General features: G+C 36.6%; 2 protein-coding genes across 2 annotated transcripts in view; both read right to left on the minus strand.

Annotated features, from left to right (window-relative positions):
• The window catches only part of LOC116999001 (low-density lipoprotein receptor-related protein 1B-like), a 31,808-nt gene extending 14,947 nt beyond the window's left edge, over window positions 1-16,861 (minus strand). The window contains exons 1-5 of the mRNA XM_033065275.1: window positions 16,826-16,861; window positions 14,395-14,576; window positions 12,373-12,572; window positions 1,678-1,866; window positions 755-903 (exon numbers count right to left, since the gene is read on the minus strand). Of these exons, the coding sequence (XP_032921166.1) occupies window positions 755-903; window positions 1,678-1,866; window positions 12,373-12,572; window positions 14,395-14,576; window positions 16,826-16,861 (756 nt within the window). The remainder of the gene's footprint in view (window positions 1-754; window positions 904-1,677; window positions 1,867-12,372; window positions 12,573-14,394; window positions 14,577-16,825) is intronic.
• Window positions 16,862-18,286: 1,425 nt separating this feature from the next.
• Window positions 18,287-24,847, minus strand: part of LOC116998804 (low-density lipoprotein receptor-related protein 1B-like) — a 535,307-nt gene continuing 528,746 nt past the window's right edge. The window contains exons 56-57 of the mRNA XM_033064919.2: window positions 23,260-23,443; window positions 18,287-18,403 (exon numbers count right to left, since the gene is read on the minus strand). Of these exons, the coding sequence (XP_032920810.1) occupies window positions 18,372-18,403; window positions 23,260-23,443 (216 nt within the window). The 3' untranslated portion in view covers window positions 18,287-18,371. The remainder of the gene's footprint in view (window positions 18,404-23,259; window positions 23,444-24,847) is intronic.

Genomic DNA, 24,847 nt, shown 5'->3' on the forward strand with positions numbered 1-24,847 from the left:
AGATTATTATTTGAGTGAAACTGTACCTCTTATTAAGATGGCCACTGCTTTCTAAGAATTAGGAGTAAAACCATTATCCTTAATGCTGGAAATCATTATCTTGCATCACTATATAGAATATTGTAAAAGGTCATTAGCACAACTCAAATAAAAATAGAACTCAAATAGAAAACCAGACTACTAGAAATATTTTAAAGGCCTTATGGACTAAAATAATCAACATATTAATTGTCTGGTTAAAACAGCCCAAAGACTTTTATCAGACAGGCTTTTTATAAGAAATCACTATGTTTTACTTATTAAAAAAATAATAATAAACGTTTATTTTAAGTAATATGGAATAGAGTTTAGTGTTTTAATTGATGAAATGTTTTTCTATTTTACCTATTGGATTGCTTTTAACATAAGTCTACCATTTTCCAATCTTTCTAACTAAACTGAGCTTGTTTTCTTTTTTTTAATGCAAAAATTCATTCGTGCATCCCAAACTGTTGTTATACAAATTTGTATTTAGATCTTTCAGACAAATGTTTTTTTAAGGATGTTTTCATGGGTTTTGTCCTGGTGGCTGGCGGGCACACCAACATTTAAAAGTGAACGAGCCTTGCATTCTCCGGAGAAAAAACCTTGCAAACCTGTTTCCCAGTACCACCCTGGAGACCTTGGGGAGCAGCCCTGTGGAGCTGCCCATTGCTGGGTGCAGGCTCCTGTCTGGAGCAGAGCAGAGCAGAGCAGAGCAGAGCAGCAGCCGTACCTGGCTGGCGGTGCAGTTGGACAGACACGTCCTGTTATCCGCGGCCAGGTAGAAGTTGGTGGGGCAGGCACACGAGTGCAGTTTGCCAGGGGCCAGCAGGCACAGGTGGCTGCAGCCACCGTTGTTCAGTGTGCACACGTGTCTGGACACTGTGGACAGAACAGGGGAGGTGCATCAGAGCCTCACACTTTGGGGGATCTGGTTTCTGGAGGAAGGAAATTGCGTTTCATATACCGTCGTTACAATGCAATGTCTCAAATCCAAAACCCGCGGAGGTAAACTCTTCCTTTTGCCTTTAAGCTATTCTCTGTTGTATGCAAAAATGAATCATTACCATGGTTGTAAGTTCAATACTGAAAGAATGAGAGGATGAAAAAAAAGCTCTATTTTTAAATTATTTTTTTTTTAATGATGTGAGAAAGTATTAGCTCCTCTAGGTCAATTGCCAAATAGCATTCAGTTACAATTCACCAGGGGTATCTCACCAGATAAGACACAATCATACCGCTCACATTCTCTGATATTCTCTCAGTCCAGCAGTATTCTTCTGCAATATTAACTCTTCTCAAAGAACCAGGTTAAAAGTTTTCATAACACACCGTTCCCCTCTTAAAAAATGGTAACTTGTACTGTACAGCAACTGAACAGTCAGAATTTGGGGTAATTTTTAAACATATAAATTATCTCTCTACTGAAAAGTTTTGTTAGATGCATTTAATACCCCTATTAAATTAAATGTATTTAATACTTAAAACACTAATCACAGATGAATGTTTAAAAATGATAACTTGAAAACTTGCACAATTTGAAACAGAACAGAAACAGAAAAAAATCATTGCAGATAAATGAGCATGCATTTAGCACGTGGTTGCTGAGTGAAATACATCAATGAGCTGCTTGGAAAGCAGAGACAGAATAATTACCATCGGGCTGCCTGTAAGAATGATACACCTGGATGTCTGTGATGGTGTGCCAGGAGTTGATCAGGGAGAGCCTCTCTGAGCCAGAGGTTTTGTGGGCACGGCTGAGGGATTTGGTTTTCCCATCTGTCCAGTAGATGAAGTCTTCAAACAACGTCAGTGCTATCACCCCTGGGATGTCTTGGTTAGGGACTGGAAGGAGAGATGCTCAGGTTAATGCTCACCCTTGGGAAACTGCCAGCTAAAATATTCCCCATGGGGGAATATTCCCATTCCCCATTCCCTCTGCATGGGCTGACAGAGGAACTGCTGTGGAATGTCCTGAGAATAATTATGATGACAACACACCAGCACCAGGGGGTCATTTATTACCAGCTGCAATGAAGGGGGATGGAGGACAAGCCCTGCTTGCTTAGAATTTGTTGGCCCAGTCAGTGTTAAGGAAAGGAGAATTTCAGTTAAAAAAACAACCTCCAGATTTTAAACTAAAGACACGTCAAGCTTTAAAGTGATAAGCAACAAACATGACTTCCCTACTCTTTGCATAAGCAATATGAATTGGCTCTTTTACTGGAATTAAAGTTATTAGAAAACATCCAGAACATAATATATACATTTCCTGATGCTCTGTGTTGAATATCCTATCATACAATTAATAGCATTTTATTTCATCAAAATATATTAACATGAGAGATAGGAAAAATTTTAAAAAATTGTCATTTAAATAACCATTGCAGTCAAATAGATTATTGACCATTTCCATCATCACCAACCACACAATATAAAAAAAATAAACAGTGAGGATGATGCTAAACCATATCTACCATATCACAAAATTATGAGCCAACAACATTTGGAAAAAGATGGAAGGATAAAAGGGAGAAAAAGCTTTGGAGCATTCTTTATCCTGCTGTACACTCCTTAATCCTGAAGTATTTGTTCTTGGTAAACAGGAACTGAATGCCACATTTTTTTTCTCTCTTCATCAAAGTAGTTATCATAAATGTCACAGGAGAGTATCTGACCACAATAATTAATTTATAAATTATAATCTTTTGTTGATGAATCACTCTAATTACTGAAAAGGCAGATCAGAGCAGCTGACTGTCACATTTAACCAGCACATCCTTAACACCTTTACATCGCTTTCTGCATCTTACCTGGAAAGTGCTGACATAGAATTGGCAAATCTCAAATTCCTGTTGGAACATTTCATAGCTGACCGAGATCTGATGGCTGATACTGAGTATATGGAACAACAACTTAGGAAATTCAATTTTCAATCCAATTGTCCTCCCAGCACTGAACTCCAGTGCAGGGCATGTTGCCCTCTGGTCAAGGAGACCTTGCTGCTTAGACCTGAAATTATTTTCCCTTCTTATATTTCTCCATGAACCACATATATCACACTGAAATAACAATGTGATATTTTTGAAAGAGCTTCATAGCATTTCCCAGAATTCAAAGTCCAAAAAAATCTCAGTTTTGGCATCCATTACAGAGGCAACTTTGCCACAGTTCCATGCACGTACAGTGCAAGAAAAACTGTTATAATTTCTGTGTAATGTTTCCATTGAGAATACAAACCAGGCTGACAGAAGCAGGAAGGAACATCAGAAACTGCTACCCTGAATGAGGTCCCAAAGCCTTTCATAAAACCAATTATTTTATGTTTACTGCAGTTCTGAGACAATATTGGTTCATATAAATTATGACCCTTGCTTCTACTTTTAGCATCAAATTAAAAATGTCAAATGTCCCACACCAGTCTCTCCAGTCTCTATAAACACAAAAAAATGTCCTGTTTTTTTCTCTTTTCTTTCTTTCTGATCAAAGTTAAAATTAGAATCTGAATAAAAGGGTGTATTAACACCTTAATGTACATGAAAAGATTTATGTAGGGAAAAATAATTTCGATTTCATCATCTTAATTATTCCCTGCCAATGAAAAATACACCAAACAGTCATCATGATTTTGGATACCCAGGAAGCAAAGCCCACATCCTAAGCACACATATATGAATAAATGCTTACTCTTTGGTTTTGTGGATGTTTGTGGTTGGGCAGACAATTTATCCCGCCCTCATTGCCTCAGACATACATCAGAATCCAGATGAAACTTTATATTCATGAGCTAAAGAAGATTCAGGAGATTACCACACACTGCCTGAATTGTCTCATCACTGCACTAACAGGGAAGCCAAGTTAAGAGTGTGGCTCAGAATATTAAATATTACAGTTAGAACACTGAACATAAGAAAACTGGTCATTGACTCAAGTACCATTTTCTTTTATTAAAAAAAAAAACAAATAAATTTTGCAAGCGCCAAGGTTAAAAGCTTAACTCTTTCAAGTTTCTTAAAACTAAACCCACTTTATCAGGAACAATGCAAGAAATATTAGACTATCTCCTTTTTATGCTCCTCAAAAGAAGAAAATAAATTTGTTCCTAAAAACTGGGTTTCCTATTATGACCATTTATAGGTGTAAAGATGAAACTGTCAATGGCTTAACACTCACAGATTCAGGTTTCAGTTTTTCCTGTCTTTTTCCTGTCACAATTTTTATTTGTGAGTCACTCTAATTTTAATGGGCTTCTGCATTAACTTTTCATTAGGTCACAAACAACACAAACTTGCACCATTTAAAGCTGTAAAAGTTAAATGCATTCTATTGTGAAATGCAGAGAAAGTTATTAAAAAATCAATTAAGAAAGCAATATATAGCATGAAAATATGCAAATAAAAATCCACTTGAAGTAAAATTGAACATGAGTATGGAATCACTGGAAAAATATTTCTTACAAAAATTCTACACTGAACACAAAAATACAAAATTCTTATAAAAGAATTAATACTAATAATTACATTACAAAAAACCTTATAAAATTTCTTCAGAGCAGACCATAAAACTCAATGTGTTTTCTTGTAGAAGATAAGCCTCTAAAGTCAGAGAGTTTTCTGAAAAGAGGCATTGAATGGCAACCAATTCTGACTTACTTTACATTTTAAGAAATAGTTCTATCATAGCTGAATGCAATTTTTCTTTTTCTTATAAGCAAGGAAACATCAGAACTGTAGATGTGTAAGAGGTTGTAGAATTTACAGTTCCCATCAACTGTGAACAGAAACTGAGGTCATTTTTACAACTGATTATCTGGTGGAGCATTAAAATCTCTTTTTTGCCTTTGAGGACATCAGTGTTTCACAAGTTCCAAAATTTCAGGTAGTGAATATTGATTTTCTAGAAATGTATGGAGTAGTAGAAATACCCACTTCCTTTCTTTCCACTCTTTCCTTGAACTCCAAAAAAGCTTTGGCTGATCAATCTCATCATAAATGACACACAGTAGTTAAGTGGTGCAATACTAATTATTAACCCTACAGCAATCTCTGTGGTGTGAATTAGTTTTAAATAGGAGAGGAAGACTCATTGCTCCTCTTACTTTAGCAAGCACTGCAAAAACAGACAATTCTAATGAAAATTTTAAGTAAAGGCAGGTTAGTCATAACAAGGCACCTCTGTTTCCTCTGCATCACCTATTTGAAAACATTTTAACACATTGCAAACTTATTAGTAAGAAAGGAATATATTCTGTTAAAGCTAAAAATTTTACTTTTGTGATTCCTTTCTCCACCACATCCTCCTCCTCCCAGAGCTGGGCAAGTTCCTTGCAATTCCTCCTCTTTTAACACCTGCTGCCAACTCTGATTTTCTCGTGGTGTCTCATTTTATCCATAAATCATGGATTTTCTGACACTGAATGCTAATCCCAAACAGTGCTTGAGCAAACAAGTAGATGAGAAAAGGGGCAAGAAAGAGGAGGCAGAAAGGGGAAGGAATGCAGAAATGCAGAAAGCTGAAGAAAAAACACAGGCAGGTAATAAAAGGGAAAAACAAGGAGGCATGCAACAGATCAGAAGTGGTGGGAAATAAAAATTATTAGATACTTGAAGACAAATAAAAATGACAATATATAACATCATAAAGGAAGATAAAGTGCTGCATGAACTTAAGAGAAGAGCCACAGGAGAGAACATGATTATGTAGACACATGAGAAACATGACAGACTTAAAATATATTTTTGTCTCTCTCCTGCATTTTGCATGAATCTTGATCCAAGAATATAAATTCATAGGCTGTAAGTCATATTTGTGATACAAATGTTTACTTTTCTCTGAGAAGTGAACTCTGCTTCCCTTATATTTTCTGAGCACATTTACTTAAGCATAAAAAAAACGTTCATTTGATTTCAGGAATGAAAACCATTCCATCTAGGATTCCTAAAATACAAAACCTGCTTATGGAGAAGCCATACAGAAGTGAAGTGCAGCTCCCTTGGCTCTTATTGAAACACAAGTTTTTCTAAAAGTAAAAGAAAATACAATGACATGAATAATAATAAAAAAGATCTCACTGGCAGGTGGTAAAATCAATGTACCAAGAAAACGTGTCCTTTAAAGGACAAATGTTGATTCCTTCTAAGAGGAAAAAAAAATAATCAAAACAAAAAACACCAAAAAACCCCAAAAAGCAACAAACAAACAGAATTATCAGTGTCCTATCTTGTCCAGAAGACAGTTGACCACTTCCAAGAGATGTGTCCCTTCCCTTTCCAAAACAAGGGACTGCAACCTTGCCCTGCCCTTGTGCAAAATCTGCAAAAGCAGAGGGGGTGAAGAGTTCCTGTCAGGCTCTTCCCAAAGCTGTGCCCAGCTAGAGTGCCGGAGCTGGGAAGCAATTGCTAAAGGTAATTAATTGTTGTTAAGCAGCAATTTAAAGGACTTGCTAGCTCCCTGTGGCATTAGAGGAGTTTCTGTTTAAGAATTTTGGCACCCAAACACAGAAAATTTACATGGCTGACCAAACCTGAAAACACAAACTACACTATTTTGAATTCCACCCTCTGAAACTTGATTTTCTGAACTGCAATAAAACAGAAATAAAAAGCCTACTGACATCTTGATCTAAATGGAAGCAGTGGTAATCTCCTAGGAAGGATTACAAACCCTGCAAAGACAAATTGTAGCAAGGAAGAACAACACTTAATGAGAACATAGCAATTAAACCTACAAAACCAAATAAAGGTGGAGATTGCTCTCTTCTGCAGCAATTACTGGCCCTCACTGTCCACTTTCCAAGTGAACTCCCTTGTAGCTGTTTCTGTCTCATTTTACATTCAACTTGGAGCCTCTCTGAGATACAGTCAATACTTTTTTATTTCTTGTACTACTTACTCCTGATGCTTGTTCCCTTTGATAAGAATTTGAAGTGCTTAGTCCATAAAATTAATAATGAATAATGACAATAAGATTATCTCTATTAAGCTTGTGACAAAGTATGTAGTTTTGACAGATATAATTAAATTTAAGTATATTACATTAAAATATTTTAAATTCTATATAAGAGATATTTTATAATCATTATTACTTTTATGAAATTGACACTTTGTTTAAAAACCTAAACCTGTCAAACTCAATGAACAGAAAAAAAAAATATTCATGGACTATACAGATTAAGTCCAGCAATTGAATCTACGTTTCCATTATAAATCTGGAAAGAATTGGTTTCTATGATCTTCTGGATCACTTCTATATTTGGACAATTTTATGAAAAATTGGATATACTCTTATAAACTCTGGTGGCAGAATCCAAAATTAGACACAAATACTAATTTTCTAACTACAAACTCCTTAGAATAAGCAACTTTTGGAATTACAGGCACTAAAAATTAAAATGGTTATAATCTCCAAACCTCTTGTACTTTTTACTTCAAAGTTTGCATATATGCTCCTCAGTTCTGAGAACTGCAAACATTCAGGTAGAAGCTGTCTCAAGAACAGGGTGTTTTTTCAAATTGAGATACTCCAGGAAAGTTATTCTCTGTTAACTATATTACACCTAAAGAATGAATTTAATAATAATAATTTAAAGTGCAACGCTTTTCCATTGCTTAATTTCCATGTCCCTGTCAGATAAGGGATGAAGTGCCCAACTTTTTCTTTTTACAGTTTAAAGCATCAACTTGACACAGTTTAAGGCCTAATTTAGAGAAGTTTCTGCACTTCCTAAACTGGACTGTCATATTTCTGTTTTATAATTTCATTATATGAAATATTCATCTTCAAAGGGAAATGGGGGAATGTAGGCACCTCTGGGATTCAGGAGCTCTGAAGGTTGGGAAAACCTGCACGGAGCAAGCAGATACCCAGGGAACTGTGAAGTGTGCATCTCCTCTGGGTGGTGGGAACAGAAAGCAGCTAAGTCTGACAAATTCTTAAATTTTTTATTTTTTTTTGAAAGCTCACATAAGTAAACCAGCTTAGTGCTTAGGCAGATTAGTGCTTCAATACTTGCTTAATCATTTACAGTGTGTAACATTTGTGAATGCTGCAGTGCTGAATTGGCTAAGCTCTAAAGACAGTTTATATAACCAAGCATTAAACTTCAAACAGCTCAGCAAGGTCATCGCTGCCCCCAGTGCCAAGAACAGCTCCCAAATACTCTAAGATTTCTGGCCTAGTTAGCATGTTTCCAAAATTCTTACTAGGACTCTCTTGGTAATTGTAAAAAAAAAAAGTTCTCTATTGAAATGCAGAGGAACTTCACAAGAGAAAAGCAGCAGATGTTCTTCTCAAAAAGCTTTAAGATTCATCAGAAATAAAAAAAAAAAATTAAAAGCCCATACTGAAAAAATGTTAACACCAAGGTTTAAATATAAGTAAACTCTCATTGCATGTAATAAACACCCCTTGATTTAACACACAGCATGTCAATAATTAGCTCAAGCTTGTGTTTATCCTAAATTATCTGATGTGGAGCACAGAATATTGTGCATTGCCTCATACCGTCCCTTAATTGTATGAAATCCACTAATTCTGACAAGTCTCTTACTTTCTGGGTCTTTTGAAATCTCTGTGGCATTTTCTGGCACATTTTGTAACAGACAATTTAACATCCAAAAATCATAGTCTCAGGAAAAATCCTCAGAGCAAGCCAGCCTTATCCTCAGAGGTGACAGAAACAGGTGAGAAAATGCTTAGTGTGCCATTAATTCAGATTGCATCAGTCCCAGCATTCCCATTCCAATTTTTTCCTCTCCTCCATGAGAATGGATTTTGTGGTCGCTGTACCTGTGCCTTTATCCTTCTCCATTTGAAAACACAAAAGATAAGAGCAAACTCAAACATCTCCCCCTTAGTTGACTTAGACAATACAAAATGTCCAAAATGACAAAGGAAAACAGACCATGAAATCCATGTGAAAAATATGCCTGCAAGAAACACAATTATCACAAGAGATAAAACTTAATCTTTCTCATTTAAGTGCTTATCAGCATGGATTACAGACATCAGAAAGACAAAGGGGATCACAGCTCCAAACACTGAACTTCCCTGAGTTTCCCCTATTAAAACAATTATTTTACAATGGTTAAATTTCATCTTCCAAAATAGTTCTAGTCTTGTGCTGAATCACGAATAAATTTACATTTTATGAGGTTGGTTGTTCCAGGAAAAAGCAGGGAGAAAGTGAAAAGACTGTGACTAAAGTCATATTGATCATTATGTGTGAACTCTGCAAAACTATCCAAGCTCCTCTTGGAGCACCCACGGGGTTGTTTCATCTGTTTTAGACACCAAGAATTCTATCACTCTTTTGTTAAATCCACAGAAACTTTCCTACAACTTCAATGTGATTTGATAGTGATGTTTTGAGTGACACTCCTGACAACACAAAGTGACAAGTGGCGTTAGGTGTGGGCAGGTGGGAGAGGAGCCAGACAAGGGACACAAAGATGATCCAAGGCTTGGGAAGCTGCCATGAGAGCAAAGGTGAGAGAACTGGGTTTGTTCACTCTTGAGAAAAGAGGAGAAACCTCATCACCACATTCCAGCCTTTCCAGAGGGCTGCAAAGGAAAGGAGACTTCCTTTTTACATGGAAAAGGTGAGGGGTGATTGGAACAGGTTGCTCTTGGGAAGATTTCAAATGGAGACAAGAGGAAAATTCTCACTATGAGAACACTGAGCCATTGGAGTATGTTCCCAAGGAAATGGTGGACTGGACACTTCTAAGGTGCAGCTGGACATGGCTGTGGGTCATCTAGACCATGCTTTTCCCAGAAAAGGTTGGACTAGGGGATCCATGAGGTCTCTTTTAACCTCTATGACAATTGGCTAAGGAGAAAATCTTGTTTTCACATCATTTAAATACCGCAGGATCTTTCTCCCAAAACTCACTTATGGCTTGACTATTTATACGCCATCTGGACTTCGAAGAGAAATGTCCCCAAAAACAACCTGATAGCAGCTTTACACAAAGTCACTATTGCTTTTGGAGCTTGCCTCAGATACTTCACTGGTACCTAATTTGGATAAATTTGCTGTGGCATTGTGACAATTTTTCCTTCTTCTCCAGGATCAGGCATCCTCAGGAGAAGATTAACTGAGCAGCTGAAACTGATTTTACTCAATTGTGCAGGAGAGCCCCACAGGCTGGAGACCAAGGCAATGGACACCAAAGGTGGTCTGACTGGAATTTTGCAGCTATCTCCTGAGTGTAGTGAGAGGAGGACATTTTTGGGGAAAGAAAAATTCTGAAACTCTCAGGCTAAAAGGGAAGGCTGTGAAAATTTGACCACTGCTGTCAGTTTAGGGCTGAGATCCACGGGCTATTATTTACTTCTTTCCTTTGAAAGATCCAGAAGGAAGAGCAAGTGGATAATTTTATGAGAATGGAGATAGCAGGATAGCAGCACAGAAAATGACATCAAGAGGAGCAGGGAACTTCGCTTCCCCTGTGAGAAGAACAGACTGTCAGCAGGAATCCAGCGAGTGCTGCTGTCTTGGGTTACAATCCAGAGTGTGATAAAAGATATCTATTCCATCACCATCTGTTGAGGGTGAGGACAGTGATCCTTATCTCCGTGGGAGATATTCTGCTAATGGGCCATCCATTGAAACCAGGCAGGGCAGTGTTCTTTATCTTTTCACAACCCATCCTTCCTCCAGCCAGTCATTTTCTGCTCATGGCCATTGAGTCCCACTGTGGCACTGATAAAATTACTGCATCCCATTGGGAGTTGCTCCAGCCAGGGGGAAGAGCCCAACATTTCTTACCAAGATAAAAACAGAGGTTTTGGGACACTAAGGGAGCCCCTTTCTCCACTGGACTCCAGAGGAAAACCGGATTTCTCCACATCCCCACTGGAGCTCCGGAGGGAAACTGCACCTTGTACAGGAGCACTGCTCCAACTGAGCCACATCTGTCACTGCAGGAGGATGCAGCCACCATGGAATGGGACTGCTGCCAACACCCTGCCTGACGGGTGTCAGGTTGTACTCTGACTGTGTCAGGGTTTGGAGTTTGTTTCTTTGTAGTGCTGTATTTCTATTTTAATTTCCCTAGCAAAGAACTGTTATTCCTAATTCCCACATCTTTGCCTGAAAACCCCTTGATTTCAAAATTATAATAATTTGGAGGGAGGGGGTTTACATTCTCCATTTCAAAGAGAGGCTCCTGCCTTTCTCAGCAGACACCTGTCCTCCAAACTTGGACAGCTGCTTAGCTGAGCAGGTTACAACTGAGGGGTGCTCGTCCCAAAAAAAACATGGACATGATGCTGACATTAATGGGAATGTTTACAGCTCTCATAGCTACTGCTAGAGTGTCTCCAACCTACCATCTCAAACAACTGCTATTGATTTATTCATAATTTATGACCTACAAGTCATGAATAGAAGGACCAGAAAACTTGTTTTGATTTTTTTTTTCTTTTTATTTCGTGGTAAAGCTTTGATCTGAAAATAAAATAGTTATTTCATCAGTTGTGGTTTGGATAAGATCTGGAGGCACCTAATGCAAGATAAAAGCCTAAAAAAGTCCAAATCCATGAAGTTTTTCCAGCAGTGCAGCAGTGTTGATATTTGGGTAAAGCTTATGGAAGGAGCTCAGGTAACAATTTCATCTCAAATAAAATATCAACAAAAACTTAGTAGACTGATACTATTTCATATATTTAAATTAAAATGAAAGATCTTTAATTACACAATTTGGAATATGAGAACTATTCATCATAGTGTGGAATTTTTTTTTCTTTAATACTTCATAGATAAAAGACACAAGCTTTTTAATTATCTGTCAGATGAGAAGGAAAACACAGGGATAAAGATTAGTTCATTGCATGAGTATTTCAAAAGTTATTATTTCACCCATCTACCAGGAAAGCCCCAAATTACATTTGAAATACTGGTCTCATGTTGAGCAGAGTAATGGCTTTTCCAGGCTTTCTGAGATGCGAGAAAAGTCTGATTTTAGCCCTATTCTGACACATAGCACAGAGGATCTATCCCTTCTACTTTTAACAGCAAGTTTCACTCACTTTGTAACTTAATCAAGGACATGTCTATATAAGCCAGAGTATAAAATTGACAGGACTGCCTCAGATTGCTGAGTCTCTTTCTAGAGCTTCTTTTTCTATTTGAAATTTTCCCCCACAAACACATAATTTGTGGGAAACTGTGTGTTTGTGCACATTTAAAAACTATTCCTATCCGTAACAGAGAACAAAAACAAAAAGCAGATTTTAAAATATTGATAAAAGGAAAAAAAAAATCATCTCGAGGTTAGTAAAAGGTTTTAAAGAAAAGTTTTTACATTACTATAAGAAAAAGAAAACACAACTGAAATGCTGACCAACCTTTATGTCTGTGAGATCCATCCATGTCAGAAAACTCAATATGATTTTCATCAGCCCAGTAGAGCCTGTGGTTGACGTAGTCTATGGTGAGAGCCATAGGTCGGGATATCTGTGTTTCTATAACCACAGTTTGCCTGGATCCATCCATCCCAACACGGCCAATGTGTGGGGACTCACAGCAATCGATCCAGTACAAGTACCTGCAACAAAAACACAGCAGCTGGAAACTTCAATAATGGACCAGAACAGCTCTGGCTGCCCCTGGATCCCTGGAAGCATCCAAGACCAGGCTGGATGGGGCTTTGAGTAACCTGGGATAGTGAATGGCATCCCTGCCCATCTTGGGGGTTTGAAACTGGATGATTTTTATGTCTCTTCTAAACCAAACCATTCTATGACTCAATGCTTAATTTTTTTAGCTGATCTCAAGAATAAATCAGTAATTACTCTACAATATTTCCACCTTCCAGATAAATCTTTGTGTTTTTCTAGACCTGTCTGTGAATAGGTGTGCTGAATGTAAAGGGTTTGAATAGGAATCCTCATGCTAGGTGTGATTTTATTAAATTGATTTTGGACCAGTAAAATGTGCATTAAAATGGTTTAGTCTTGATGCCTTAGAATTTGAAGCACCACCCAAACTGGACTTTGTGCATCTCACATCCAGCATAAATGACATCACTACTAAATTTATCAGAAATATGGTATTACACCTACTTTTTTTGCACATATTACAAACATTTTTGCTGTTAGCAGCACATGAACTGTTTCATGAAGTACTAGTTCCAAAACATTAAAACAGTTTCTTGCACAGAGGGCTTAAAAATGGGTGAAACACTGACAAAGACTGTCAGAAAGCTGAGCAGCAATTTTCCCCTCAACGTGCTATTCAACCACAATGCTGAGCATGTTTGCCATAAAGAAAGAAAAATCCCATTATTTAGTACAGGGGTGCACGTGGCTGCTGTTGTGTGCCATTACTCAGAGCCTCAGGACAGATCTTTCCAGCTGGGGAGTTGATTCTGCTCTACAGGCTTTGGACAGGCTCTCCAAAATCCAGATGCAGCTCATGTTCTTAATAACCACCTGGAACAAAATTTGTGTGCAGAAGGAAATAGTGGCTCTAAGAACAGCTACAGGTATCCTACAACACACAGGTGCAATAAGCTGGCACCGAGCCTGCTCCACACAAACAGCAGAGAGGGAACTTTCTCCACTCTCTCCAACACAAAATGTTTTCTTTGGAAACAAACTGCATGGCATCAGCAGGATAATTCACTAAGCATTTCTCATTTGGGAGAAAAAACCCCCAAAGTTACAAGTAACTACAACTCTGAATTGACGTTTCTTTTCCCAGTAAAATTCAATATTAAAATAAATGAACAAAGGCTTATGTTTATCAATAAAAATGTAAAAATAGCTTTGGAAAGCTATACATACCAAGAAGAAATCCAGTAAGTTTATTATGCCTATTTATTTATATATCTAAACCTTCCTGAAAGACTGGGACTTTGTACTAATATGTAGCACGATTTTTGCACACTCAGGGATGCCCAGGAAACCACAGAAAGATCCCATGTACTCATATCTTAAAGATATTAAACAAAGGTCTGCATCCTCCCTCCCAAACTGTACAGGGAAGAAAAGGGTGCAGTTACAAGCAAATTAAATTCTAGTTCTAAGAAAAAGTAGAAATTAGTTTTTATCTCGAAACTAGTAAACTAGATAGGTTGTATTTTTATGCTAGGAAAAATGCTGCTTTTCTTTGTTTAGGTAGAGTCCAGACCAACACCACAATTTTCTCCTATAAAAAAAAAACCAAAAAACCACCCCTCCAAAAAAAAAAAAAAACAACAAACAAACAAACAAACAAAACAAAACAAAACAAAAAACCAACAAACAAACAAACAAAAAAAGTCCAAACAACTACGTATCATTTCCTGTCTATTTTTTTTTAATAAAAATTATTTTAATATCAAATCAGGATTAAATAGGAAGCACTGAAAATTGGCTGCTTCATACCCAGCTTGAGGATCTAAGGACAGATCTCTGGGAAACTTGACTCTCTTGCTCACAAGGACAGTTGGGTACAAGCCATTGAGTTTAGACACCTCAATAATTCTCTTTTCAGTATCAGACCAATAGAGATTCTTCCCAATCCAATCAACAGCCAGGGCATTGGGAACAGCTGTATTGTGAATTACCTGGAAAAGCAAAAAATACATTAATTGTTTATCTAAATAACTGGGGAAGGGAACAATTTGAGAGCTAGTGGCACCAGGATACTGAGACACTGGATATTTGATACAGTGACATGCAGCATGTGAAAAATGGGTATTATTCACTGCTAAACACTGACACCTCTCAGGTAATGGCATTTCTTAAGTAGCTGTGACAATGTGACACTTTTCTCCCAGTAAGGGACAATGGAGCATACCATGATATTGCAGAGGAAATTACCAACTTCTCTGCATTATGCACGAACTTTTAAAAACTTTTGATCTTTCATTTTTCCTCTTAAGCTTCTAGATTTCTCTTAACGTAAAAAGGAAAAAAAAACCTCAAAAAACAAATCAAACCAAACCAGTCTTTTTCCCCTCCACTATTCTATTTTTGTTGCACAGAGCAGAGTGGAGATGAGGCTGCTCTCCCCACAGTGTGCCCTTGAGCACATCTGCTTCTCATCTCCCCATTCCTCTCAGCAGTCTCCATCAGTGTATCCTTCATTTTAATGTCACAGTGGTGCCATATGTCATTGTGACAGAGAGACCATGAGAGCACTCAGGGAGCTGCTGGTTGGAAAGTAAATACTGTGCTCTTATTTCCAGCATGCAGAAGAATGAGGAACTTCCCAAGAATAGTTACATTTCAAAAGGGCTGCATCATTAAGAGACAAAAGCAATTTAGTCACCTACTGGAAAGCCTACAGAGTACTGACAGGGATGTGTTATTCTCAGGGGTTTTGATGACTTGGATAATTCTGGAACTTGAACAATTCCTCTAGAAATATGTGATTACAAATCTCATCATGATGGCATGACTCAGTCCTGCTTGTCTGGGAGTACTTCATGTCAAGTGTTCAGTAATACTTGAATATTCACAATCATATGAGTCCAATTTCTTATAGGCTTGAAAATTCTGTTCCTGAGAAGATCTATCCTGACATATTCTATTCCTGATTAAATCCTGATTAGGTCTGTGCAACTAGAACTTCAGAAAAAAACCCTCACAAACCAGAAAGCAATATTTGAAAATTTATGAGATTTCTTAAGCACTAATAATGGGTTTATTACTGTGGTGTACATTCCAATTTACTGTTATCTTCATCACCAACAGCATGTGCACCAGAGTATAAACTTCATGTACAAACCTGTATTATGTATAACTCAATGTGCTATTTTAAATTTATTTACCATCTGAAGACATGGAAAAGCCTTTAAGATAAGAAGGGATATGGTGAGATGCTTTAAATCAATTTTATAGTTATGAATATGTAAAAGCACCTTCTTAGGTTATTACATAATTTATCACCTTACAAAATCTTTTTAAAAAGTTAAAATTCCAGGATACACTAATTTTTTAATGAGAATAAGATGTTTTATTTTCCAACACTTTCACACTACCAGCTCCACCAGTTTATAAATGTGTAATTGCAGCAACTGCAGCACTGGCACAAGGGACATTTCATGAAGAAATGGATAACTCTGAGAATTTAGATAGTGGTTTAGTGGTCTAAACACTACACTAGAGAGCATCAACCAAAATAATGAGTCACTCTTTCTGTTGACTTTTCCTTGGGAGAGTCTCTTCAACATGTCCCAGTCACTGAGATCACCAGTGTGGCACTTAATGTGCACAGTGCAGCTTTCCACTGCATTTCCCACTAACATTTGAATCTAAACTCTCATAAAACACTGTGTTAACACCTGAACACGTCCATGTGAAAAAGCTGTCCTTTCAATTCTCTAAATATCTCCTCCATGAGCAGAGGCAGAAGAAAAATGAGATGCCATCAGGCTTCCCAGGGCTGGTGTGCTGAAGAAATGCCATCTCCTGCAAGGGGAATCCGAGGCAATACATCAAATAGCATCACTTACACTGAGAGCAGATCTATTCATAACAAAGAGTAACACAAGTGGGAAGATATTAAAATGAGAGATTCATACTTCAGGGGAAAAGCCATAAAAACTCTCTCTCGTGACAAAAAAACCCAAACATTAAAATATGTAAACAGGCTGTCTAGGTAACAAATAATAGCACCAACATTTAAATAATTAAAGAAATACTTATAAAAATTTCATTTGAAATATTTTTTTAATAATGTCAGTTCTTAAGTATGTCCTATGGCAACCTAATAAAAAAGTCAAAGAGCCCCAAAAATTTGGCACTGGATAAAAGGTTGCTGACAGATTATTGGGCACCTATAGTATATAATTCTTGCTAATTTTTTCACCTTTTTTTCAGCTTTCAGAGGCCAAATCTGGGCCATGTTTGTCAGAGAAAAAAAATAATTTTGCATGAAAATTAATTAGAATTATTTTTATGATTTTTGCTTTGAATATGGCATCCTATATGAGCAAAATTTTCATTGACATGACACTTGTCCAAATTGCAAATTGATGGAAAAACAAAATATCCTTCATGTTCTCATCCTAATTTTCTTTTACTGGCTGTTCAACTTTCTGAAAACTTTTCCTTAAAAATGAAATTATTAATGAATCAGTAGAAAGCAATTTTTTTTGTTATTCTTCTACATTAGAAGATTTTTAGAACATTTTTGACTTGGAAAAATTCTTTGTTCTTCGTGAAATAGTTAAGATTAGAAATAAAGAGTCTGAGTAATCCACAGCCCTTATGTAATACTGAATCATCCAGAAGGGACAGAAGCTGAGGAGGATGCTTTGGAAACTGTTTAAAGGCAATAAATATAATTCAAGGATTTAATGGATTTTGAACCCCACACTTGCCTGTCTTCTATTTTTTTTTCCCGACAGGTAAAATTTTTAAACACATACTGGGTTATACTTTTAACCCAATGCAATCACAGTGCCAGGATTTGCTTATCCAGTAGTTGTTTTCTTAAAAAAAAAAAAAAAAAAATAAAATGTTGTGAAGGATGCAAACAAGGTTCACTGAACCCAGGGAGTTTCAAACCCTAACTCCTAAGGACTGAAGCTGAGGTGCTCTGAGGATGAGCCAGCCCATGCACACCAAGCTGTGAATGGAAAACACAAATCCTTTCTCTCTTCATGTTTATTGGAGTGCAACAAGGGAACAAAATTCACAGGATATGTTTCTACTCATTTCACTCCATGTTTCAGAAGGTCAGACATAATAGAATAAACAGAGAATTCCTTACTGCTTATCACCAGTTCTGGGAAAATGTTCACATAAGTCAACAAATGTGCTTAATAGTGGATTTGTGAACTTAATCCACTACAGAGGCAGAACAGACAGGCTGTGCAGAAATGAGAGTGCACTTTTACCCTTCACAGCAAAGACATTGAGTTATTTTAATTATCAATGTAGTGGAGGTGAAACAAAAACAAACTGAAGAGCACAGGAAATTTTATATGGGAAGAAATAATACACCAGTGTATTTACAGAGCTTACACCTAATTATAGTTCTTTTTTTCTTTGGCATCCTGGAAACCACATGGAACTGCCAATTCAGTAAACTGTCAGATAAGTCATAAGGAATTTAGTTCCTAAATACAGTTCTCTTTGTCCTTATCTTTACTCCAAATAAGATACAAATGCAATTAAATTTTATTGGGACTTGCTAGCTCATGCTGTGTTTGTATTCATACACCAAAGCCTCACAATCTGAGTAAAATGTATGAAGGAGCATTTCCCAAAATGCTCAAAAAAATTAATTCTAGTAATGACATTATTAATCCCCAATTACCTTGATGTCACTTCCATTTAAAGACATTCTGTTTATGCGGCTGCCATTCGGTCTGCTGGAATCAATCCAATAAATGAACTCTTCTCTGTAGTCAAAGTCTATTGCAATCACATTGTTCAGCCCCTAAAAACAGAGAAAAAAAGTCCATTTATTCAAATGTTTGAATACAAACTGTTGGATAGCATTCAGAATGCAAAACACATCTAATATTCCTAACACTTTATTTTACTGTCTGCATATTTCTGAAGCAGTTCCCTCTCTTTTCCATACATTACTTGTAAACAGAATAAGACAAAGACTGTAACAGAAATAAATGACAAATTAACTGTGTCCCTTCAAAGAATGTAGATGATGTATGAAACTAAGTGAGGCTCCTGTGTTTTTCTATACTCTTATTTAAATGAAATTTAGCACTAAATGCTTCTAACTTTTGCTCAGTTTTACTGCTGATTACTACCTTTGGCATTTCTTTGGCAAACTACAGGGGAGAACCAGAAATAGTATAATCTTTGTGGCATTTAAATAACAAAAAAAATTCCTTAGTAAAAAAGGAAAAAAGGCATGAATGCTAATTCCTGGATGAGGAGCTTTTGACTTCTTAGATTCTGTATTACAGGTACTCTATCTCTATCAATCAATCTATCTATCTATCTATCTATCTATCTATCTATCTATCTATCTATCTATCTATCTATCTATCTATCTATCTATCTTTATTTTTATATATGTGTGTGTGTGGATACACAGAGGTGGTAAATAGAAAAAAGCATGAAAATTAGAGATCCAGCAGGTACCTGGGAATCTCCTATGGCCCCAATTACAAAGCCAACACATTTTTAGAGTGGTGATTATATCTGAGGTACTCCAGCAGGCTGGGAGGAGCAATCATACAATAATGGCTTTTCATCCCAAATGGCAGATAAGAAAGAAGGGGGGTGCATTCAGATGATGGCTCTTATTTCCTTATCTGCCCCATAACCTGCTGAATGTTCTGATATGTAGTGAAATCACAATTATTCTTAATGTGCCAGGTTGTTGTTATCAATGAAATACTGAGCAGCAGTGGTGAAAGGAACGGATGTGGTCTGTACTCCTTCTATAAATTCAAGGTCAGTTAATCAATTCCCTTATCAGCCCAGTGACATCCTGCTCTCAGGTAGATCAGCAACCTCCCTCTCTACTGTAATTCATTGCTGGGAAGGAGTGTGCTGGACCAGCCAGCTCGAGAGTAAACAACTAAGGACAACAATATTTAATTGTACAGAAACTGATACACTGCTTATCCACCATCTACTACTGCAGAATTACTGTAAATCTAGCTTTTGATTAAAATGCAGAGGAAAAGAGTAGTTGGGCTGCACAAATCATCATTTTAAAAAGCCTGGAACAATTCAGTGTATGAAGACCACTCACATTTTTCAAAAATATCATATACATGCACACACTTTGCACAAAACCAGCTGCAGCTCTGTCAGTCATAAATGGGCTGCAAAACACTTTTCCTGTCTCTTTTTCTCCTGTTAGTATAATTGCATCTACAGAGAAACCTCCACTCCAAATTTTTAACCAAAGAGACAACAGGTCAATGAATAGAAAATATTATTTAATACAATTTTATAACATTCTATAAATCAAAGTCAGCAAGTTCTAAAAAATATGGCCTTATCTGTATATATTCAACAACACTGTAAAAGTTTCCTAAGCATTGAGACTAATACAGAGAACTGACTGTCTGCACATCTTTGGTTTCAAGGGTTTTGTTTTGTGTCAATTTAATTTCAATTTTTATCAGAACATCAACTGCAGATAAAACATTTCTGTACATCTGTAGCATAGTTCTCTGTCCAGACATAATTTCCTCTTTATCATTTACATATCTCACTTAAGCCCTCCTAGCATAATTCTTTGTGATTTCACAAGTAATCTACTTTTTAGAAGGAATAGGGGAGATTTCAAATGGAATCAGCTGCCTTAGTCTCTCATCTTAAACCTGTGGGTTTGTTTCTGTTGCACACAGCACACAATATACCCTTGGCTGTGATTTATGTTGCCTTGCTGCCCCACTAAAAACTAAAAACATGGAGACAAAAATCACAAATAATGAGGATGGGGATTATCTACTCTGCCTATTCAAACCCTGAGGATTTTGATGACTAGGAGTGAAGGAAATGGAAAGCAAAGACGATATATGAGACACAATTCAAACAGTTGTACTGTTTCTGTGCAGTTGGAAAAAAAAAAAAAAAAAGAAAAAAAAAGGAAAAAAAAGAGAGAAAAAAAGAAAAAAAAGAAAATAGAGGCAAATGCTGGCACATAACTCAGAGAAGACTGAACAAGCTCCTACTTCCATCTCTTTTATTCTGAGTTTATATGAACAACTGTTAGAATGGTAACCACAGATCAAATACACAGAGAGAAGGATGGGTTTGCTCCTCTGCCAGAGCCATTCTGGGTTTGCCATCACCTGGTAGATGTGCAGGAAAGAGCCAAATCCATCCTGGCACTACAAGGACACAGGGATGTCCTCATGAAGGACACAACCCCCTGCTCTGTTGGTAAAGATCCCTCTTTGGCTTTCATGTCAAATGCTGCCTTTGCAGGACAAAGACCAGCAGGTTCCACAGCAGAGGGGTTCATCAGCCCAGGGAATTAATGTGACATGGAAAACACGTGTTGTGTTCAGTGCCTGGAGCTGCTTGGTCTCTGACACACCAAAGAGGAGCCCATTGAGTTCAGGACCATCTGGCAGCACCAACCATGAAGAAAATTTCCTGCTGCTCCCCTCTTTTCACAGGCTTCCATGAGCAGGTATGCCAGCAAAAGAGGAGAGAGGCAGTGAGATGCAAATGAGAGGGAATCAGAAGGATTTCAGGAGAGCAGACAGACTTTCATAATGCTTGCTAAGCTTAAAGTCAATGTTTCATTCAAGACAGTTAATTCATAATTACTGCTGTGGGGACCTGAGTATCTCTCTTGCGACATTAAAGTGCACAGCACAGTGACACAAGAAATTACAAAAAGCTTAATGATATTGATGGGCAGTAAATAATTTCCTAGTCTTACTGCAATTGATCCATTAATATTCAAGGAAATTTATATTTTTATTAAAACCTATTTTGGAAATCTAATCTGTGGTAAATAACTACACTTAGGTGAAGCATAGAAGTAGAGCAGACTGCTAAAAATGGCAGATCTGTATTTATTGGGTGACTTTCTATTTTTGCAGTTTTTCACTTTTTTTTCTCTGTTTTAGTAATTTAGAGTTTAAAAATTAGATTTACACAAAGATAAGAGTTCATGTTTTGTAATACCATAAATATTGGGAGTGTCTGTCTGAAATTAGATTTAGATTATGACAGTAATAATAATAATAATATATGGCCAAATAGGTGGGGGCTTTTGATTGTTTTTTAACTGAAATAGACAAATTGCACAAAACATATTGTGATGGAAGAGGATCACAAATAACATAATTTTTTAGTACATCAGAAGGACTGACAAAACAACTGCCTGATCTTTAATCATGTCAAATCCAGGCAAAATAGTCAATTTAAAGTACTGTAACAACTCTGAAGGCACTGCAGTTGTTCTGTGGTGCACACAACGCCAATTGTTAGGATGATGTTTCTGTCAGTTGCAAACTTTAGAAAAAAATAAAAGTATTGAGTTAAACTTAGAGCATGGTACTATGGTTATACCTGTTTCAACAAAGTGTAGTTGGATCCATCAGTGCTAATTTTTCTTATTTCATGATGATCAGCCAGAATTAAGAAAGGTTCCTCATCTAAACCCCGGGAGAAAGAATATATTAGACTAGCTTTTACGTTAATTTATGGAAAATCAGGAATACAATGCTGAAATACAGATGGTTTGAAAAATAAATGTTACATGCTCTGATCAATGTTATGGATGAAAGAAATATTTAAAACATTCAAATGCTCCAAGAAAGATCAATGATGCAGTATAAAAATGAACAAAGCAATCAATTAGTATATCTTTCAATGCAATTTAATTCTTTTGCCTTTGTAATATGGGAACCACACTGTATTTTATCCTAATTTAATGGCAGAGATTAAATGGGAAATATATTTCATCCCAAATGTTTTAATTTCAACAATTCCTTTCAAATGAACGCTGACTATTAATTATGGTTGCAAACCAAGCATGTTTGACCACTGCTTTTTGAGATTTCATTAGTGTGAATGGTACAGCGAGGAAGAAACAGCTACTCATAAAAATCTTGATTTTTTAAAGTCTGAACTGAAGCCAGATTTGACTTTTTGCAACCCTGTCTTTCTAGTTTGTTAAAAACATTTACTGTCAGATACTCATTCATGACGTCACTGAAATATCTCTGACACTGACATACATAATTCTAAATTTTTTTAAGGCTGTCTTTATTTTAGCTCTATTAAGAGATAACTAAAATAAATTATTATCAGTGATAATTAAAAATGTATTAAAGACTTTGTATCTACTGCTCTTGCACTCCAGAATGTAATGTGTTGTCCATCCTACTCTACTCCTGTACTGAACATTTGCATGTTATAACAGAGTTTGCATTTTCTATTATTTTTTCCTGTTCCTCCTTTTCAGATGAGGAAGTTTGATGCACATTCTAATATTCTAAAGGTGATGAAATCTTATCATAACCATGCTATTATCATGACTCAGAACTAGAACTAAGTGTTACTCTTTAACTTTTCTAATACTTTTTCTAACAAAGTTAATTATTCACACTTTCCAAAACCACTGTATCTATTTACTACAAATGAGTTAGAGACAATACATACTAAAAATATAACTTCTTATTTCATCCAGACACAGTCACACTCTTATTTTATATTGAAAAAGTAGCAGATTCAAAGTAACTATTTTTATGTTGTGTATAAAGGTAACATAGGTCTTGGGGCTGAGGTTTTTTTTCCACAAATTTTTTGGATACAGCTGTGGGTTATAAAAACATCAAATGGTAATACCTGAGAGGGATTTGCAGCCATTTGGGTTATCAGGCTGTGTTTCATAGCCCTCTGCACACAAGCATTTGTAGGTTCCATAGGTATTGATGCATTGCTGGCTGCAGGGAAATCCAGATGAACATTCATCAATATCCACACACGTTTTGCCATCATCCTTCAGGAGGAATCCAGGCCAGCATTTGCACTGGGAAAGAAAACCAAAGGCATTCATTTTTAATTCTGTTTATCACCTGTGTGTACTTTCTTCTGAATATGTTAGCGTCATAAACTTTTTATGCATCTATTTTTTTCAAGTAACATCTTAATTACTTTGCTGCTTGTATGGTTTATAAGATGTATATCTACTTTTATTTTCAAATATTGCTGATGCGATCCTAAGCACCATTTCCTCAAAACAAACAAAACAAAAAAGAAAATAAAAAAAACCAAACAACAAAAAACCCCACCCAAATAAAACCCCGTACAATGAGTAAGTATTCTTTCTATTTTAACTGAAGAAAAAGTAAAGCACACCTTTTCAAAAGTATAGAAAGGATTTTTCCTTTAAAATAATGATGGATGGACCCTTTTGAGTTCTTAATTTTCATTTATACATGTGTTTTTCTGTAAGGATAGACAGGTTTTCATTATTTTTCCTGGAATCATTGATATCACCTAGAAATATGTGCAACCAACACAGGAATGTGAATGAGAACTCTTGAGGCTGATTAGGAGCTGGATGTGGACAATTCTTATGGATGCCCTCTAACTCAGAATAACTCAGAATATTCTTTGTTCCTCTGACATTTATTTGGTCTGATGATGATCCTGGCAGATTTATCACAAGCAATGTGAAAGGTGCAAAATACAACTAAGAGTTTTGAAAAAGGGGCATTAATGTTATCTACAGAAGACTTAGTGTTATATTCCCTCTATATTCTCTATTTCTCTGTGCAGAGACCCAGGATGTGCTTTCTCCACCACTTCAACAAGGTTTTTGTTGAACCCAACAGCTCCTGAGTCTGTCTCAACCCTGACAATTCCAGAGGGTGGAATACCTGCAGATCTAAACCATGCTGCACAGATTTTATTTAGCTCTCAGTGGGCCAACGCTCACCTGAAAAGATGAAGCTTTGGGAGTGCAGTTAAGGTCACCTCAGAGTTAAAAACCTGGAAAAAGCCTTTCTTCTATTTTTAGCTACTGTTTACAGGCTGCTGCAGGCTATTCCTCTCTACTTGTCAAGGCCAAGGCCAAGATTCAGGTGACTCAAAAAACATCCTCACATGCAGACAACGAAGAGTTCTGTTCTGCTACTAAGGTGATATTACTTTGTTTAAATATTTCTGAAAGAGTCTCTGTCTTGGGGAAAAAAAAGCAAACAAACAAACTGGAGAAAACCACTATTTCTGCTGTTCTTTCCTATGTATTGTAAATTTTTTTCTCTGATTTTCAGTCTCTGTATACATCAGTATGATTTGTTGCATTTAAAGCAGTGTATGATCTTTTCCATAGGTTTAAAATATGCACGATACCATTTTAAAATACAATTGGCAATTATTTACTTACAGGAAATGACAATTTGAATGTTCTTATTAAGCTACTTCACTC

This window comes from Catharus ustulatus, chromosome 7, assembly GCF_009819885.2.
Source record: "Catharus ustulatus isolate bCatUst1 chromosome 7, bCatUst1.pri.v2, whole genome shotgun sequence".
Lineage (NCBI taxonomy): Eukaryota > Metazoa > Chordata > Aves > Passeriformes > Turdidae > Catharus > Catharus ustulatus.